We start from the raw sequence: 19908 nt of genomic DNA on the forward strand, positions 1-19908 counted from the left end.
CTTTCCTGGTCATTTAATTATTTAACGGGTCTCCAGCAACCCCTTTTCCATGTCCCAGGACAAACATTCAGAAGTTTTATCAAACTGTGAATGTCCAAATAGTCCCCTGGGAACAAAGAAGCAAGTCATAACCACAAAGTTATAAATGTGAAAAATCTCTTATAAAACCTGGGATTTTAACTGTTAGATTTTAACTGATAGCTGAACTTTGCTGTAAAATACTTCCCTTGTGCTTAGGCAAGTCCTTTGCTTATAGCCCTTTTGTGGAGAACTGTTGGAGAACTTTCCATTAGCTGAGCTTGGATAGATAATATCTTAACCAAATATGCTTTTCTGACAAATTACATAATATATGAACTTTAAAGCTGATGAGTTTTATGCGTTTGTAACATCCTGTATAGATCATTATCACAAACCTGCAGTAATATAAGATTATACATAAATAAGGTGGTCAAACTCAAAACCAAGGCCCAGGTACAATCTGGGCCTTGAGCTGAAACACGGTTAAGCAGAATAGATGTTTTTTCACCTTTGTTTGGACTGTAGTTATAAAGCTATCTCATCATCACATAGGGCCTAATGCTGCTAATGTACAAGTAACGCTCCTGAACCTGCAAGAAGGACTTTCATTAGAGGAAGACTTTGGGACTTGTATCATAATACCATGAACAAACATCAAATAACATGAAAGTATTTGCTATTTATTTGTATAAAGCCTGATATGATTATCTTCATCCAAATTCAATGAGCCAAAGGGTCACATTCACCAATGATGCAATTCCATGAAAGCCAAAAGAGCCGGTGTCATTATACCAGGAATTAATTTGATAATTGGATAGTAATTGGTTGTCTCTTGCTTTCTCTGTATTCAGCTGGTTTGCTGATAGTTTTCTGCAGTGGAGGGTACTCTGAGCGTCTAATGACTCTGTACAAAGCACCACTCAACTTTAAGTCATCTTAAATTCTTATTGAAATTGTGCTTCTTTTTCATTGAGACGTCTCTCCTTTGAGAGAGAACTGTATTTTTCTTTCCAGTCAGAAATGAACATTCGTCTTTATTGTTTGGGGTACTCCAGTAGTTCACAACTGGAATGAATGGCAGCATATTTGTGTCAAGCATTGTAATATGATGCATGATGCATCTTTATTTTAGCATTCCTGTCCGAGAAAGACCCCTGTTCTGTTAGTCACAAGGTGGTTTGGGGTAGGGCAGAACTGTGACTGCAGCCAGAGTAGTTCTGAGGGACATGTGCGTGTTCTCAAGTAAATAGTAGGTACAGGAGCAGGGCTACAGAGTTGATATTTCCAGTAAATTAGAGAATAAAAATGGGATGAGCAATTTAAGTATTATTTATAATTGACCTTCATGTCTGTTTTTAATATTCAATCTGCTGAGTGTTTAAAAAAGCAATTAAAAGTCCCATATAATGTTAAAACCCTTGATAAATGTAATAAACAAATGACATATTCAAAAGAGAGAATCTATGTCCCATTAGGAGAGAAAAAGAAAGATGAGAGCAACATATGGCAGTATAATTAGCATGATTAGGGAAGCACATCAACAGAATTTATGCTGCAGGGAAAATGTAATAAGAAACCAACACACTTTCCTCACTGCCTTGAAAACTGCAAATATCGCTCTCTGAAAAGGAGAAGATGCAGAAAGGGTCTCTGGCATTTAAAGCTGTAACTTGTGTTCTTCTGTCGTTATTAAAGATGCACACAGCCATCTGCAAACCATTTATTTTTTGCAGCGTTCACATTGTCCCATTGCTTTGATTAATAAGGACCAATATTACACCTCAGCTGCTTTTCAGAAAGATGCTATTTTGGAAACCTAATTAATACTCGTTCCACAGTTAGCTTGAGGTGTTCGTTAGTGCCAGATACTGAGTTCTTATTTGTTTCTCATTATGTGGAGAGTATTGCTTCTCAATGCCAACATTTTTGTTTTGCATTTTGGAATAACCTTTCGACACCCCCGCTTCCCACAGCCCTCCCTTCAGAAGAGCTAATAACACCTGTCATCATTATTTCAACATGCCGATTATGTCTGTTGAAGACAATGTGGGCTATTTATATAGATAGACTGTCCTGATGCACAGCAAATATTCCTGCCATTTTCTGAACAGTTGGGCCAAAGAGAAAAGCAAAATTTAGAAACTTGGCAATGCAATTCAAATCTCAGCTTACCACTAAGGGTCAGTATATACTAAGCAAATGAATCATTACAAAATTGAAACAGAGTATGTTTGGCCTAGCAGTAGTACAAAATATTCCTTCTGCCCTAAAAAGCCCAGATTATTTAATAAACAAAACAAAACAAACATCAGAAAACCATATAGCAGAAATGCCCCTTCTATAGATATTGGACTTGTATAAACTCCATCAGCCAACTTTGCTGTAACTGGAGATTAGTAGCCTGTTACCAAGTGGCCTGAAGTTTAGTAGAGGGTACACAAATTTCTTGCTTGAGATTTGCCCAAAGTGCTGCTATTCTCACTGGAGGATAAAGGAGAGAATACAGCAAAGCATAGGAGACATTTAGCATCCACTTCATTGCCAAGTATAATGCTCTGCGTGAAAAGGTCAAATGTAATTTCATGTCAGGAACCAACAGAACAACTGAAACTCTTACCGCAACTCACCATTGCACTGAGCTGCTAAAGAAAAAAAAAAAAAAAGAAAAAAAGAAAAAGAACAGCTGTGGGCCTGAGCACCAACGTGGATGCCATAGAAGAGGAAGAAAGGGGAGCTTTAGGGACAGCATGTTTTAAATATGCCCTTACATTGTACCCCCAGGGCTAGGGGATAGATGACGCCTTATGTACTGCAGGAATAAGGTCCCTCATAAAAAACCCTGTGTCTCAGTCTGTAAGAGAAAGAAAATGAGGGGGGCACCCTGCACTGAGCTAGGGATGTTTCATCGTACGGTGCCAGCTGCTAGGCTCTTACAAAAGCAGCCCCACAGCCTGCAGGAGCCCCGCTTAGGTGCCTCCCCAACCTCCCACAGCACTGCAGCCTACCCAGACCAGCTCTGGAGAGAGCTTGGACAGCCACCCAACAGTTTGCCTTGTGGAATATAATAAATATATTTTCTAAAGAGCAAAAGCTGCTACTCGCCTGGCCCTTGGCATTGTAGTCTGTTAGAGGAAATGCAGGCGAACTGGAAGTCCCTTCCTTACTTACTGGCCTGGACCCTAGACACCATGGGAGTCCCTGGCCCAAACATGGGCAGCAGGACCTCTGCCTGCAGCCGTGCCTCAGCGTTGACGCAATGGTGTTGGATGCAATAGTTTTGCTTCAGAAACACCAGTGGTGCAAGAACTAATGGTGATTTTTCAGTTTCCATTACTGGGGACAAATAATGACATTATGAGAAGACAGTGGGGTAGTCTTTGAATACTTCAACAGCATTTATGGCAATCTTAAAAAAATGCAAGAAATTCAGTAATTAAATTGGTAGCGGGATAAGAGAAGCTTTCCTGTATACTACACATCACATTTCCCCAAAAGAAAGTATGCTGTTGGCCAAAACCTGTGGCCATTCTCAAGTGAAAATCCTCTGACTTCAGTGGAAATTATGCTTTAGAAAGGACTTTTAAATCTTGGCTCTTTGTATCTATTTAAGTATTATCTGGTTTTGCACCTGGAGAATAAACAACATATACCATCCTGTAAGTCAAGCTGTGGAATTTTTCCAAATAACTTATTAGCACAATGTCTCAATAAATCTCTCTGAAGGGAAGAACCTGTCATGGAATTACAAGTATAGTGTATGAAAAAGAAACAAGGCTGTAAAATGCAATAACAAAAAGCCTTTAAACCACCGTACATTAATGAGTTAAGGGATACTGGGAAAAGACTGAGATCAGTCCGAGGAGACAGCTTCCTTTCAATTCTGCAAATAACATCTCCTGCAATACCTTGAAAGCAAGAACAACAGCAACCATACCACAGCATGGAAAGGCAGTAGATTTAAGAACGTGGAGAAGGGAAGGGGAAAAAAACACAAATCAGAGCTGCTCATTAGGACAGAACTATGTTCATTCCTTGCCTGGGTGGGTTTTCTCTGCTTTCTTTTTCCATCAGCCTGTTTGTGGACGATGAACTAATACAATCCATCGCTAAAAATCCTGGTCCCACCAAACCTGTAAGTACTCCCCAGCAGGAGCAGGTATTGTGAGAGGAGACAGCTCAAACAGGGAACATGTCATCACAATTTTCCTTTAAGGTATTTTCATATTGGCATTTTCTTTGAGACACTTGGTGTTCACTAACTTTTTATCTACTTTCTCAATCCCCTATTGATTCATTTACACTAGCACAAAAGACAAAATTAATGGATTTTTTTGTTTGTTTTAATCCATGCTTTGGTGACATAAACACATTGGGCAACAATGATTGACCACTGACTCCCACAGAGACCTACATCGTTCAAGTGTACCTATATGGAGCTCACCATGCTATGAGACAACCAGAGCTTTCAATTATATGCTAAAGCATATGAGAGGCTCTCTATTTAGGGCTGCTTTTAAATGTCAGAGTCTGTGCCAAAACCCAGAAAAGACCCAGTTTAGTAAGCAGACTGCTTTTCCTGACCTTCCTTCCCAATTTCCCCACACCCAGACATTTCTATCACGGGGTTCACTGACAATCCACTGCAGTGTTTCAGCTCTGCTTTATGACAAGCACTTTTTTTTCTGGGCTCTGTTGTTATACTGATTCTTTCCTTATAGCTCCACTTGCCGTATGCCTCACAAGTGGAAGATCAGACAAACAGGGCTTGCTTATCTTTTTAAACTAAAAATGTCTGATGTAAAAAAAAAATGCGTGTCCTGACTTTCTCCTTCAGATGAGGTCCCACCAGCAAAAGTCATCAGGGTGGATCTATAGTAAAATCTCTGCAAGAAGTCCTGTCCCTTTGCCAGAAAGGAGTGGTCTATTCCTGTACTCAGACACGCTGCTTGCATAACCTTGGGTCGAGAAAGAAACAGGCTTTTAAAATGATAAAACACAGCTGGAATATTTAGACATAGGGAGATGATAAGGCCTGGATTTAGAGACGCATCTAAATACTGGTGTGGCTATCTGAGGCTCTTATCAGACCTTGATGTTTCATCCAGATCACGGCTGTAAAACAGAATTGTTGTCCTCTCATTGCTGCAGTAACAATCCTGGAAATACTCAGATCCAGTTCAAACTAAATCTATTTTTAATTTTTTCCTGTTATTTATAAAGTGTAATCATCCTCAGGTCCAACAGTCACCCTGAAACAGGGTGTTCAGTGATGAATTCTCCAAGCTCTTATCAGGTGTTTTGTGTTTCTTTTGAAATGTTGAGATTCCAAAGTGTTCGATACCTTGTCTTGGTATTAAGTAGTATAATTCACGCACATTTTTTCATTTGCCTATATGTCCTAGACAGTCCTCATCTGAAGCCTATGGGTACTAATAACCAGCAAAAAGCCATTAATATCAAAAGCGCTTTATTAGCTAGCAACACAGATAGATGGTGGGAGGCTATACACCGATGACTCTTTTAAAACTGGGAGTACTGTGGCAACGAGTGACTACATGAAAAGCCCAGTGCTGTGCGAAAGCAAAGCTGTGGCAAAGCTGGGACCAGTGCCCAGCTCTTCTTGCTACCGTTCCAGTCTTAACTTTGGTCCATTCAAATGTTTTCTGAAGGGTCACTTCTTTTTGTTGTTTGTGGCATAAAAAGCCCTCAGTCCCCTAAGTCCTGTAGCTGCTTCTGTACAACTGAAGAGTCCTTCTTTTAGTCCGTCTTGCACACCCATGCTGAGCTGGAGTCATGGATCCTCTTTGCAGTGTTTCTGCAGAAAATGGCAACAAAGAGGACAGATAACAGAGATACAGATGGAGGGCAAAAAGATGGCTCCCAAACATAAAGAAACACTTGTTGGCAGATCCTGTTCTCGGGAGGTCTTCATGGAAGAGCTCAGACTGAGAGTGAAACCACCATGCAAGGCATAGACAAAAGGCTCTGTGTTTTCATATACTTCATCTCCTTTTTTTTTTTTTTTTCTTTTGCTAGCTCAGCCCTTTAAAAGAGACTCAAAACAGTGGAAAGCTAAACCAAGGGTAAAACTTTGTATCAAAGGCAAACAGTTAATACAAAATGACAGTGAATTGGTTTAAAAATTGGCCATTGATAAAAAAGGAAATGATCTGTCAAGTGTGACTTTGAAGAAACACGGTTTTCCTTCTCCACTTTATTTCATTTTATGCCATAGAGTTTGCGTGGTCTAACAAATGAAATTGGTATGAACCATGCCAAACTTGAACCAAAAACCCTAGGGCTCAGACACATGCTAAATCACCACAGCTTGATATATTGCCATTTACTGGCTGAAACTGTGACAAATGCAGAATAATCTGGCCCTTTTTCTCAGAGAAGGCTGTACCCTGTACTTGCTGCAGGTGATGAAGGTGAATATTGGCATTTCCCGTGGCTCAGCTGGTGCGTGGGACCTTGCTCACGGGTCTCGCACACTCCTGTGTTTCCCCTGATTCCCAAATCGAAACTTTTTCTAACACCTCCAGACAACAATGATCTTGTGCAAAAACAAATCATTTTGGCTGGTGCGACTAGACAGCCTCAGACCAAAAGCAAGACAAGTACTTTAAGCGTTGCATATCCAGGGAACACAGGGAAGAATGTCTTTGCATCCCTCTTCACTAGACTAAGAGTCACCTCTGCTTATTTTGTTTCTATCTACATTACTGCAAGTAACTCTAACAATACTGGTAAAAGCTGCCCTTAACTGGTAGGATCATTTCCTATGAACTGCACGTTGGACAAACCCACTGTACGATATAGAATCTTGTCTAAATGAACATATTTATTTTGTAGCTTTTAAATCAGTTTTATTTACAACAGGTCTTAGAGTACAGCTCACACGCAGTAGTTAAGCTCTGGCAGTACCGATGTCAGGTCACTAACACATTTGCAAATTACATTTCTAAGTCATAGAAAATGAAAGAAAAAATGACTTTAAAATAACTGTTTTATCTTCGGGTATAAGGATCACAGAACAAATTTGCAGGTGGCTGTAAAACCCAGCCAAGGGCACTCCCCAGGGAGCCCCGGCGCTGCCAGCACGCCGAGCGCTGCGATGCAGGGACACAAGCAGTGGCGAATGGTCTGATGCACGCACGGCTGCGCAGCTCATTTACTCTCTGTGAGGGGGCTGGAGGCAGCTCCACGCTCTTTAATGGCCCCATTCCTCTTCCCTTTCACTAATTCCCTCTTCTTCCTCTGGAAACGCTGAATCACTCTGACTCTTCAGATGCTTAATCCCTGAAAATATAGAAGTCTTGGTTAAAGTTATGTTAGCTTGTGTTGGACATTTTCTTCCTGAAGGAAGAAACAAACAAAAAACCAAGCTCATGGAATGGGTTTTTTTAAAGTCCATACTGACTCCCTTTTTCATAAACCTCTTAGTTCAAACAGTGCTAGGGTGTATTACCAACAGAAATATTCTCTTCCTTGAATATAGGCTCTTAGGAATTTTATCATGTTTTGTTGGAAAAACTGCTGAAAGGCACCTTGGAGAACAGAAGAGTATTTGCATCTCTTTTTTCCTTGGTGATCTTTGATCAGATTAGTATTGCCCATCTCAAATAAGTTAAAACTTTTCAAGGCTCAGACAGTAGACATGGGAATTATTCTGCCAGAATTTCAACTTGAGCCTCTTTCTGAGATTGATCCGCTGAAGGTCATTGCTCACACGGACCCAGTGCCCCATGGTCACAGCTTCCCATGTGCACCAGAGATGTTCGCCAACGTGTGTCCCCATAGGCTGTACACGACCTACAGAGCAAAGAGAGCATCGCACCTAACAGAGAGGGAACTGCCGGAGCCAAAGCAGTGACAAAGTTGAATCATTTCGCACATGGAGAGTGTATTCTGTTGACCTTTAAATACCATGCGGGGCTGGATGAAAAGGGTAAATACATATCACAGGATATTTGGAAGTTTAGTTTTGAAGAAAGTTGTGAAGTCCCTGCTGCTGGGTGGTTTCAGCCAGCAAGTGAAATAGGCTCTATGAAAATTAATCAAATTGCAAAGTTATTTTCCCTGTCCCGTGTTCAGTACAAGCAAACAGGCCTCAATGAATGGGCCTAATCCCATCTTCTCAGCTCCACCTTGGTGTGACAGAAGAATTCAAGCTAAAAAAAGAGGCAAAATCAAGCTAAAAAGATGACAGGGAAGAGAGACCAGAGAACAGGGGTTGTTATTTTCAAAAAATCTAAACAGCAAATGCACAAGATTAGTTTCTGGGTCCCCTAGTTTTTAACAAAAACAGTCATAGTGGGAACATAACTGTTAGTCAAAAATGTGTGATTTCAACAAAATGTAAGCCTGAATTAAGTTTTCTGGTGTCATTACTGCCATAACATGAAAATATTTTTGACTTCGTTACAGATCATACATAGTTCTACTCACTATTTCTAACTGTCAGAAAAAAAGCTTCACTTATGCATCAGTTGCTCTGTTTGTTGAGGAGAAATTGCACCCCCGTTGCTTAGATAACCACAGCTGGATAATCAAACACCCCACTGTCATGCACTTGCAGAGGCACAATTTTCAGAAAGGGGTGCACCCTCAAGGCATACAGGGCAAGATCCAGATTACCTCAAATTGTGAGGAAGAGGAATTGCTGCTTTTTTACAAATAGCTGAAAACAGGATCTTACAATGGGTCTTACAACAGAAGCTCAGCCTGCTCCACTTCCAACAGGAGCCCATCACTGCTCAGTGCTGGGCTCTGGGCTCCTCTCTTTTTCTTTTCTCCACACAGTACCTGGTTCCCTGGGAAACTGTTTCTCAGACGTAAAACAAGCAAATAAATTAATGCTCCCAAGCCACAGTACTTGTAAGTCTGCCCTGCAATAATCAAACCATTTCCAATTAAGTAACTATGATACATGAAGAAACACTCTAGGCTGCTCAGCTACCACCAAGCTGGCCTCTTTAGCAACGCTCTTTAGTAAGACAAACACCTTAAACGTGATTTCACCTAACTATATATTAATGGACATTCATTTCAAAATGATATTGTGTTTGTAGGGCAAATTTGTCTCCTGTTGTTTATCTCTGGACTTACAGAGCCATTTCTTTCACATTCGCAGTACCCATCTAACAGCTACTATTCAGTACTTCAAACAGGAATTTCTAAGAGCCTGGATGTATCACTTTTTAGGAAGTTTTTCAAAGATGAAAAGGGAAAGTTATGGACAGAGAAGAGGGCGTGTGATATACAGTTAGTATGGTAAAGCTTCATGGAATGGTATTTTTAGTAAGAGTGAAGACTTTTGGCTGTGTGGTTTAATTGCAATATTCAATGTGAAAATTGCAGGAAATGGAAAGGAATGACATCAGTGAGTGTTACCCATTGATTTTCACGTAGCAGGCAACTATCAATCTTATTTAATGATTTTTTCACAACCTCCGTTCTACAGCCTGCCTTCACTTCTGCCAGTCATTAAATGCTGCAGTGTCATTTGGAAGTAAAGACTCACAGGGTTTTCTACACTGACCAATAAGTGCACAAGACTTGATGTCATTATTCATAAGCCTCAAGATGTTCTGACAACATCAGGTTGTCAGAATTAACTGACACTATATGTAGCATTATGAAATAAGACATTCAGCTACACAACGAAATAAATTAGAATGAATCGACGTGCAGGTGATGAAATTCCTGTCAGTAACATATGAACACGCATGACAGAAAAAGCTGGTGGCTTTCCTGAAAAGATACATTTCATGCACCAAGCGTCAGACTTTTACAGTGCAAAAAAAGTCTGGGGTAATAAAAATACTTAGTTAAATGATAGCAATCATACTCTTAGATTAAAAGCGTATCTAGCCACATAACATTGCAGTAACCCACAGTGGCTGCCAAGGGAGGTCAGAAGCCGTTGGAGCTGGGGATGCCCAGGAGCACACTGGCACATTCATCCACAGCTCCTGCTCAGCTAAAACAATTCAAGAGAAGAGGCCGTTACAGTGGCTCTTGCGTGTCCCTCCAGCAGGGTTATTCAAGCTGTGTGCCCTACCCTTTGTCAATAGGAAGCAAGTGGTGAGCAGGTAGTGAGGTGGAGCTCTATCCACAGACATTTTTTTGTAAACAAGTTGGACCGTTGGATCTATTCATACCCAGTATCTTTGTTTAGCAATATCTAAATTGTTTGCTGAAAGGTTATATTCTGGCTAGAGATAGAGTGAAAACTTATTACTCAGGTCACTCCAACCATTTTTACAACTGTTACTATGGTAACATTAATTTATTAGAAAGGATATTTCCTACTCTTCTTTTCAATCTTCATACACCAGTAACACAGTTCATGCCCTCAGCTTTCTTAAATAGTAATCAAGAGGCACCAGAATGCTGCTGTTTGGGGTTTGTTTCTATTCATTGATAAAGCACTGTAGTAAAGATGAGCAACAAATATAGACTCTATGATTTTACTCATAGAAAAAAACCAAAACAAAACCAGGACATTTGGGGGGGGATATATAGGGGATATTTTAGAAGATACTCTTTGTACATACAGCAGATCCAAGTTCAAAACATCAAGTTACTGGTTCCACGTAAACTACACAAGCTTCATAATTTTAGTTGCAAACAGGGAGGACTGCAAATGCTGATCCACAGAGCCACCCTGTCTCAGCAGTGTCTCTTATTCCAGGCAGTGGGTAACGCTGAATTTGTGGGCACCCTCACTCTCCTGAAGCACTGTGCCTGCACCGTCCTGATGCCATTGCATTTTCTCTCACTGCTCTGCCCCCCAGCCCAGGTTGCCCTGCCCTGCTCTCCCCCTGTGTGCGGAGGTAGCTCATGGGGTCCGAGCCGCCCCGCTGACTCTGCCAGTCGCCAGTCCCCACTGGCCTTTCTGCCTGGGGATGGGGCTCTGCGCCCGACCCGACTGCTGCTCTGCAACTTCACACCCTGGCTGGGGCTTTGCCCTTCGCCCAGGAGGTCTGACAGCAAAAACCCCCTTCCAGCCCGAAGGCTGCCCCTTCTCGCCACTCCCTGACAGCGATTTCATACCCACGGGTTCTTCAAACTCTATACTCTGCCTTAAAACAAAGCCTGTCTGAACACTGCCTCTTGGTTTCTTTTTCCCTCCCCCCCCCCCCCCCCCCCTTCTCCTCGGCCACTTCTGAAGTCAGCAGGACAAGAATTGTTTTTCCTCAAAGGGCTCATATTTCACTGCAGGTAATTCAATCCAATTAATGCTGATGAAGAAACCCTTAATGCTAAGCCATATTCAGCAGCCGTGCACTAGTACACTTTGAACTGGTAATTCTTTTTAGATGAAGTCACTGCCTCAAAGCATATTTCTAGATTACTTATAAATTATGAGTGCAAATGGGACAACTTTCTGGCATTTTTGCGGTCACATAATAACATCTATGCTGTTTATTCAACAGCTGTCTTTTTGCTTCTCTCCATCTGACCAAAGCACCAGATTAGAAAGCTAAGCAGTGTCACAAGATATGAAATAACCAAGTGTTCCTGAATTAAATATCTCCTGGAAAAAAAAAAATGATTCGAGTAATTAAGGCAGCTCCCCATCTCAAGTAATTAAGGCAGTTCCCCATCCTATTTAACACTTCCTTCATGCCACTTCACTGCCCAAGGAACAGTGTTGACATTTACCAAACTCGGGATTGAAGTCTGGTTGGCAATTTGAATTCCCTAAAGTTTGAAGGATTATTTAGATTTATGATTTGGAGCTGATCCTCTCTCTATCAAAAACACATTTCCAGATTTTCAGAAAGCAGCGAAAGGCAAAGCTGAGCCACAGACAAAGGAGCCTGATTTTCAGAGTTTCAGAACTCAAGTCACTTTGAAATTATCAAGCAAACAAACCTGACCAAAGAGGATAATGGCCAAACAAAAATATCTACTTTATGCCAATCCTAAATGAAATATGTTCTGGTTCCATCAGCAAAAATGAGAATATCAAAACAAAAATCATGTATTCATGCCACTAAACAGCAAAAATCACTTTTCTTTTTTCTGGAACATTTTGTTTTGAATTTATCAGTCAAATACATTTTGACTTCTCTGAAACTCCTCCCTCATTTTTTTTCCCCAACTGAAATGAATTTTTGAATTAAAAAAACAACAGAAAAAACCCAAAACTAATGTAATGAAAAACAACATCCACCACAGGTCTTTGGCTAAGTTGGATGCAGTGGGAGGCAGATGTGACAGTGACAGAGCCCGGAAGAGCTGGCAGGTCTTCAGTGGCAGCCTCCTCCAAGCACAGGAGTGGCCCATACTGATACAGGAGAACAAGTAGCTGTATCAGAAGACCAGCCTGGCGAAGCAGGGACCCCATGACTGAGTGCCAATGCCAAAAAGATGATGTGTACAGCAGATGAAAGTGGAGACAAGGTAAAAATGAAGTATAGAAAAAAATACAGGCCCACAATACAAGGATGATGTTAGGAAGGCTCAAGCTCAGCTTGAGTTGAAACTAGCAAAGGGTGTCAGGGGCTTTAGGAAGACTTTCTTCTCCTACCTTCACAATAAAAGAAAAACAGGGAAAATGTGGGCCTGCAGCTGAGTGAGGTGAGCGCTCTAGACATAGACAAGATTGAGGTGCTCAATACCTTCTTTACCTTGGTCTGGACTGAGAAGGTCTACCAGGCCCTTGTGCCCACAGACAAGGTCCAAGGAAGAGAGGAAAGGTTGAGCCACGAATCCCTTGAGAAATCTTGACCCATAGAAGTCCATGGAACTGGTGGACTGCGTGCAAGGGTGCAGAGGGACCAGCTGGTGTCAGTGCAAGGCCATTGTCTGTCATCTTTGAAGGGTTGTGGAAATCAGGAGAGGACCTCAGTTACTCACCATGCATTAGGCTGTGCCTGCAATACTATGTTTGCCTCCCCTGTACAAGAAGATGTTGATGGACTTGTTCAAATCCAGTGGAGGTCACCAAGGTGGTCAGGGGACATGACATGTGAGGAGCAGCTGAGGGACCTGGGGTTGCTCAGCCAGAAGAAGGGGCAACTTTCAGGCACCTAACAGCAGCCTGACTTACCTACGGGGAGGTTACCCAGAAGATGGAGCCAGGTTCTTTAAGGAGATGTCTGGTCATGAATTGGAAGAGAGGGTATTCTGACTGGATATAAGGAAGAAATTACTTCACTGAGTATATTTAAGCACCGTAGTGGTTTCCCAGAGAGTCTGTGAAGTGTCTCTCCTAGGAGGTTTTCAATACTGGACTAGACAAAACCTTGAACAACCTGGTTAAATTTGGTGCTAATTCTGCTTTGTGCATCAGGTTGGACTATATGCTTTCCCAAGGTTCCTTGCAACCTAGATGAATATATGACTTTATGAAATCAAAACTCAGTAAATCTATCTTATAGTTTATAAAAGTGTATTAACAACTGTGTAACTGAAGGCTACATTTTGACCCAGGTGAGAGCTTCAAATGCCTTCTTTCCCTGGAACAGAGATGAAGCATCTAATCGCACCAGTCAGACTGATCTCAGGAACAAGGTTTCTTTTCACTCCTTAAAACCATGGGGCCAAGCTAAATCAGCATTTCAGTACCGATTTTGGGAAACATACAAACTCATAATTAGGTTATGTGGCCCACTGTGATCTATATATACATATATGTGAGCTATATATGTTTGTATTTGTTCCCAAATGCAAGGGATTAAAACAGTGGGATTAAGGGGTTGCATTGGACCAAGTGCTACTGTATTTCCAAAATCAAGCAACATGGAGCATCTTCTGCATGTGACAGATAGATCTACAGACAAAATCTCACATAGAAATCACATCCCAGTTGTGGCCCAGTGCATAGAAATGTCAAAGAAGAGAATTCATTTCCTGAGAGGTAGGCATAGGAGCAGGCTGTCCTGTAGAGCAAGTGCTAGCACACCTACTGTCTGCTGCTGAAATGGTGCATGTTTCTGTCGGAGTTTCAGGGGCAGATCATCTATCTCAGTTACTGTCCGCGGGTGCATGGTGCCTGAGGACTGCTGACTGTCATTGTAGTTAAAAGACTATGCTCACTGCCTGCAGATATAACAGATTTAAAAAACATATACTCTGGTAATATAAAAAAAGCCTACGCACTCTTATTACAAAAGGAATTGCTTTCTTGCTCAGCTAGGCATCTGCGCAATGGAAGTAACACAGACTCTCAACACTTCACAGGTTGTTTTGCCAGATGTTTCCAGAAGCATCGGGTGCTCCACGTGAGGAAACGTGCTCCCTTCTGCCGGTCAGTGCTAGTGGGAGAGCAGCGAGTCTCTCCCTGCTACAGGCACTGCGGTACAGCTCACCTGGGCACCCTGCCCAGCCCAAGGCACAGTCCCCTGCTCCAAGGAGCTCTCTGCTGCGAAAAGCACAAAAGGCTTCCTGCTGTTACCACCTCCAGCAGAAGCCGAGGACTGTCAGAGCCCACAGAAGCAGCTGCCTGGCAGAAACCTCCTTCCACAGGAGCTGAGCAATTATTAAACACTTTTCCTCTCTGTGACTTTCATCAGTTTAACAGAATACAGCTTAACCAGCCTCCATTCTCAGCATTTTCTGCTTTATAAAAGTTTAGAAAAAGGAGGTTTAGTCATCTTCAAACATTCATTGTGAGGTGCACACCAACTACACTTCCATATTTATTTAAATGTAAGAATACATGTCTTATCTTCCCTCTGTCCCATTTGGTGAAGGTATCAGATACACAGCTGTCACTATTGGTCATGGAAAACCTCAAAGCTTACCCCATGCACACACACTGGAAACACACATCCTAGGTACTTTGACCTTCTTGATTAAAAATTCAGTTGTTTGGCCAGAAAAAATTAATTCCTACTATATAGGTTTTTTTGTTTTAAATAGCTGAAATACAGAAGGGTATATACTCCATGCAAGAGCAGGACAGTAAACCAGTAAGGAAAATGCTATAGTTTCCCAAATGTCTATTTTGAGCTTTCTCTTGTTTCCTTTTTGCATAAATGACCTGCTATCTACCATTGTGATGGATCACAGTCCACAGGAGGCTCTTTAGTTGGAGAAAGACCATAGCTAACAAAATTCTTAAATTGTGAGAGGGAGAGAGCACTCTCAGTTTTATTCTGTTTTGGTGCAGTATCTAGTACAGTGGGAGCCCTGGTCTGTTGGGCATCCAGGCATTACCAGCAATGTTATTGCTGCCTGTGCTTCATAAAGAACAGATTCCCCTATTCTAATGGCATGGCAGAATGACTTCTAGGAAATCTCATCTGTACAATCAGTACCTGAAACCTTTAATCCATTTTTACTTAATTGGTTGGTTTAGATAAGCTCTCCTTGCATACAAATCAGAGTTCAGTGCATAAGCTTTGGTTAGTAACCCCTTAAAAAACATTAACCCCATCCTTAACCCTACTTGTCTCCCCAACTGCACCATCCAGCTCACCAAAAATCATTCTCATTGTCTCCACTTTACCTTTTTTATTTTCTTTTTTTTCCCCTCACTACATCCTCCACTTCCTTTGATCAAGTTGCTCTTGGACTCAGCCTGAAAGCTTTCTGGCAAAAGTGCCTAGTGATCTCTATCTTCATCTTTTCCACTTTGTTGATGTCTTTGCCTCTGACACTTCTTCGCCCTCGTTCTTCTTCCACTGTTTGTAACGCTTTTTCCATTGCCACCCTCTAAAGGTCCTTTTCCCTTCAATCCAGCCTCTGAGGATGGGTGGCAGAGGCTGCAAGTTTTCTTCTACAGTACTCCCTATGTTCAACAGTGTACCTCGCAAATACAGAAATAATAAGCACCTTTATAAAGGCTCTGATGGAAAGAGTTTGTTCCTTCTGTCCAAATTAAAACTCTAGAATGCATCTTTGGCGGAACCTTGCAGAAGTCTAAGCCATCATCTCAAAGTGATCAAAATCAAGCTCTTGATCTACACTCCTTTCCAAAATGATTTGTTCATTTACTGTGGACAGCACCACCCTTTTTTTTCTGACATTCAGGCTTACACATTTCTGATCGCCACTCTTCTCTAGATCACCAAATCCAATTTTTGTCCAAGTCTCGCACATTTTTCTTGCTTAATGTGTCCAATATGTTCTTTAGCATTTATCCAGTGAAAACAGTCATGGAAACTCTCCTTATCCTGGGGTTTTTCAGTATTACCACATCTCCTTCTCTAGGCTTTATAAACGTACCTTTGCTCCTGCATTCAGCATTCTGCAGTTACAATCACCTGAATCATTTCCCTGATCACTTCCTACGCCACCACTGAGCAACTCACTTTCCCTCTTGAGTTCCATCCACTGTTTCTCTCCAAGATATTTCAGACTAATGGTGGCTATTTATGCTTTCAAGGAAAATGAAGTTTCTTTGCGTATTATGAGCACAACCAGCTCTCATCTTAAATCAGGAACTGATACAACTTTGGCACTCCATTTGCTAGGCTTTTAAATGAGCATTTTCATCCTTTCTCCCACATTGCACTGAATGCTGGAGAGATACAACTATTAGCCTCCATGGCCACTTCCAAATCCTCCTCAAAATTCTCAGTTATGGAATTTGAGAAACAACCTGAGAACATTTCATTTGCCAGCATGCTGAGACAGACCTTCACATTCCTCCCTAACGCTCTGTAACCGTTCCTGGGTTTGATTGCTACACCCCAGCTGGGAGTTCCCTGGTGCAACAACCAACTTCTGTTAAATGTTTGAACAAGGTTTAATGCACCATAGTCCTAATCCCTTGTGTGAGTTCCTGGGTGCTATGTTAACGTCAGTACAATATGATAAGAACTGTGGCATACAGTGACCAGTGGGGGATTACTGAGCATGAACCAAGAGCTAGACCATGACTCGTATTTGTATGCAAACAGAAAATGTTTTACATACCTTTCCTTGTGTTTCTTCATTCCCACCTACAAGAACAGATTCAGTCTGCCAGCCTGGCAGCAATTATTTCATCTGCTGATGCTCATGTTCATAAATCACGCCAGATCACCTGTGGCAGGACGGTAGCCCTGATTCCAAGCAGACCCAGCATAAGAGCAGCAGCCCAGCCTCACTGAAGGTGGCAGCCCTCAGAGTGTCCCAAGGCAGACACTCTCTTGGGTGGTCCCTGAGCCACCAGTGGTCCAAAGAACATCAAAAAGTAATCTGTGAAGTGATAGCAATAAAACAGGCAGACCCAGACCTTGACAATTCCCATGTGTGTGAGCGAGCAAACAGAACAAATGTGAGGGAGAGAAGACAAAATAAAAGTAAATGGACATGGAAAAATTTGCTTTATAGATGTGGGCAACTGTGAACAGTCTGCTTGATGCAGTGTTTGGAAGTTTCCTAAAAGATAGGTTGTTCTTTTTTAAGACTGAAGGATGTTGCTCTGTGGAACTATCTCAAAGGACTCTAAACTGTACTTGTGCCTGTAAGCTTTTGTTAACCAAGGTTTCATGGTAAAGTAATACTAATCACTTGAAGCTTGATAAATGGCACGCAAAGGTCTGCCCTTACTCCTGTGGTCAATGAGTCTGAACGCAATCAGGTAATTTGTTATTACACAGGGCTTGGTCTTGCTCCTCCAGAAGTTAATGAGACTGTCCCTTACTCTTTTCAAAGAAAGTAGGGTCAGCTTTTGTAATTGATCTTAATTTTCATTTATAAAGAAGAAATAACTTCAAACAGCTACTGTTTATTTACAATGAATGTATGTGAAATACTATAAATTAATGTTGTATGTGGCTTTAAAGTTTGAGGTATGAGATAAACAAAGTGACACAGAAAATTGGCACACTAGGTATTCTCAAACTCCTGTTTAGATTATCCAAGGAAAAGTGATATCAGGCTGTCATTCTGTCCTTTACAGCTGATGGAATCTTCAAAGGCTAGCACACATGGTGGGCCTCCAACGTTTAGAATAAAAAGAATCTGAAACACCAATGTGGCTGCGGGGACTATGTTAACATTTTAGCAAACTATACATCAGAAAAAAAAAATTGTGTGCTACATTATTTTATACCTAAGCTCAGGCTGAGGAGGAGAAAAAAATTTTTATGTGTCTATTATGATTATGAGACCAAGATATTATTCAGTCATGCAATTTCATCTACTTTTTTTTTTTCTCTAATGTGCATCTCTTTCACAAGTGCTGATGACTAAATCAAAACCAACGATCTGAAGCATTGGCAAATATGATGGGTTTATGAAGGTCACATACCTGATCTGGAGCAGATCAGATCATCAGCATATCCAGCAGGTCACCATGGCCTCATAAATGTTTGTGAATGATCATTCGGATACCAAGTAACAAGAATTGACTAATTTTGCAAATGTCTGCTGGTTGTTACTAACTGTCCTCTTAGCTCCAGCCATGCAATACTCAGTCCTCATGGTGAGCCTTTTAAATGACAAATTTTAGGTGCTACTTCCTCCACAGTCAAAAGACTCAGTGTTAAACTACCACAATGAAGACTGTATGAGAGCAGCAAAATTCATGTTGCAAATGTCTGGCTGCTTTCCAGTTTGTTCTCTCACACAGCACTTTCCACACCATTTTTCCCTCTCAGAAGTCGCTTGAAGCAGCACTGGCTCCATACGACTAGCGTGAAGGAGCTGCTTCAGCACAGAAAAGCTTTTGTTAGTCCTCCACAGGCTGGCCAGAACATGCACCGGAGACAGAGATCAGCTTCGCTGTGGCTGGAGGGACTGCATCTCCCACTTACAGTAGCCAAAAGAGTAAACAGAGAGGCTTTTGTCACCCCAGGCAACTTCTGCTAGTATGTAAACATCTCATTTTGCTGGTTCCTTCCTTCCCTCGCTAGCCCTCAGACTGCAGACGTCAGCCAGTCTTCAGAGTTCAAATGAACAGCAGAAGCCCCTGCAGTCAGCCAAGTGGATGTTTCAGGCTGTAACAATCTCAGCCCAACGCTAATTCACTCTTTGGAAAGCCAGAAAACATTTCTCAGCTGATTCTGTGGAGGATGGCTCTTGGTCAAATACTTCAACAACAACTTGAGCAGAAAAACATGCAGAGATGACTTCCACATTGGTAATGAAGTTGGACAGGACTGCAAGGCTCTCCTCCTGCACGGCTCAGGTGTGCTGGTCTGGCTGGGTGGCTGGAGGCTGCAACCAGGAGAGGATTAAAGCTTTTCAGCCGACATTTTTTCATCCCAATTTTTCACAGTTCAGAGATGGGCTTAGAGCTGTTGATAAGTGTGTTTGAATTCAACCAAAGCAGGCAGATCTTCAAAGGTGCTGTGCTCTGACAGGTCCTGGGAAGCTTGCTAGAGGGTCAGAATCACCCCTCAGAAAGCAGCTGTCTGGATGCCAAGTTTTACTGGGCAATATGTTTATTTGCTGGAATTACTAAACCCTCACTTTTAACACCAATACCATTTGCAGCCAGGCAGCTGTCTGTCTAACAGTAGATCAAAATCACAGGACTGGCAGAACTGTTCCTTTATGTCAAAGGATTACAGTAATTCCATCAAAAATAGGACCACATTTTCAAACCTGAATCAGCTGCTCCATAATAGCAGAAGCCAATAGCTCTGCTACTGTCACAAAATATGTATTAAAACTCACTGGCCTTAAAAGTTTACGAGTAGCATTTTCTGAGCATGGCTTCTTTAAATTAAAACATACATTTTCCCAGGCAACTTCTGTCATTCTTATAATTCACCACATGCTGCTCCGGGCTAGTTTGTCTTTCCAGTTTGAGACACTCTGTAGGCTGACTACCTTAAAATAAGCCGTGAGGGAAAAAGCAGAAAATAGGTTTTACAGCTAGGAAATCACATCAGTCAGGACTTGGGAAAGCTGTGCTCAAGACAATATGAAACTAATGCTCAGTATTTCAACTGCGGCATGTAAGTCTGTTTAGAGGCAGGGACAAGACAA

The 19908-nt window shown here is 41.7% G+C and overlaps 1 protein-coding gene across 1 annotated transcript in view; it reads right to left on the reverse strand.

Annotated features, from left to right (window-relative positions):
- Positions 1–7234: 7234 nt before the first annotated feature.
- The window catches only part of PPP1R1C (protein phosphatase 1 regulatory inhibitor subunit 1C), a 56536-nt gene continuing 43862 nt past the window's right edge, over positions 7235–19908 (reverse strand). The window contains 1 exon segment of the mRNA XM_009289568.2: positions 7235–7323. Coding sequence (XP_009287843.2) covers positions 7235–7323 — 89 coding nt within the window.

This window comes from Aptenodytes forsteri, unplaced genomic scaffold (genome assembly GCF_000699145.1).
Source record: "Aptenodytes forsteri isolate BGI_AS27 unplaced genomic scaffold, ASM69914v1 Scaffold442, whole genome shotgun sequence".
In the NCBI taxonomy this organism is placed as follows: domain Eukaryota; kingdom Metazoa; phylum Chordata; class Aves; order Sphenisciformes; family Spheniscidae; genus Aptenodytes; species Aptenodytes forsteri.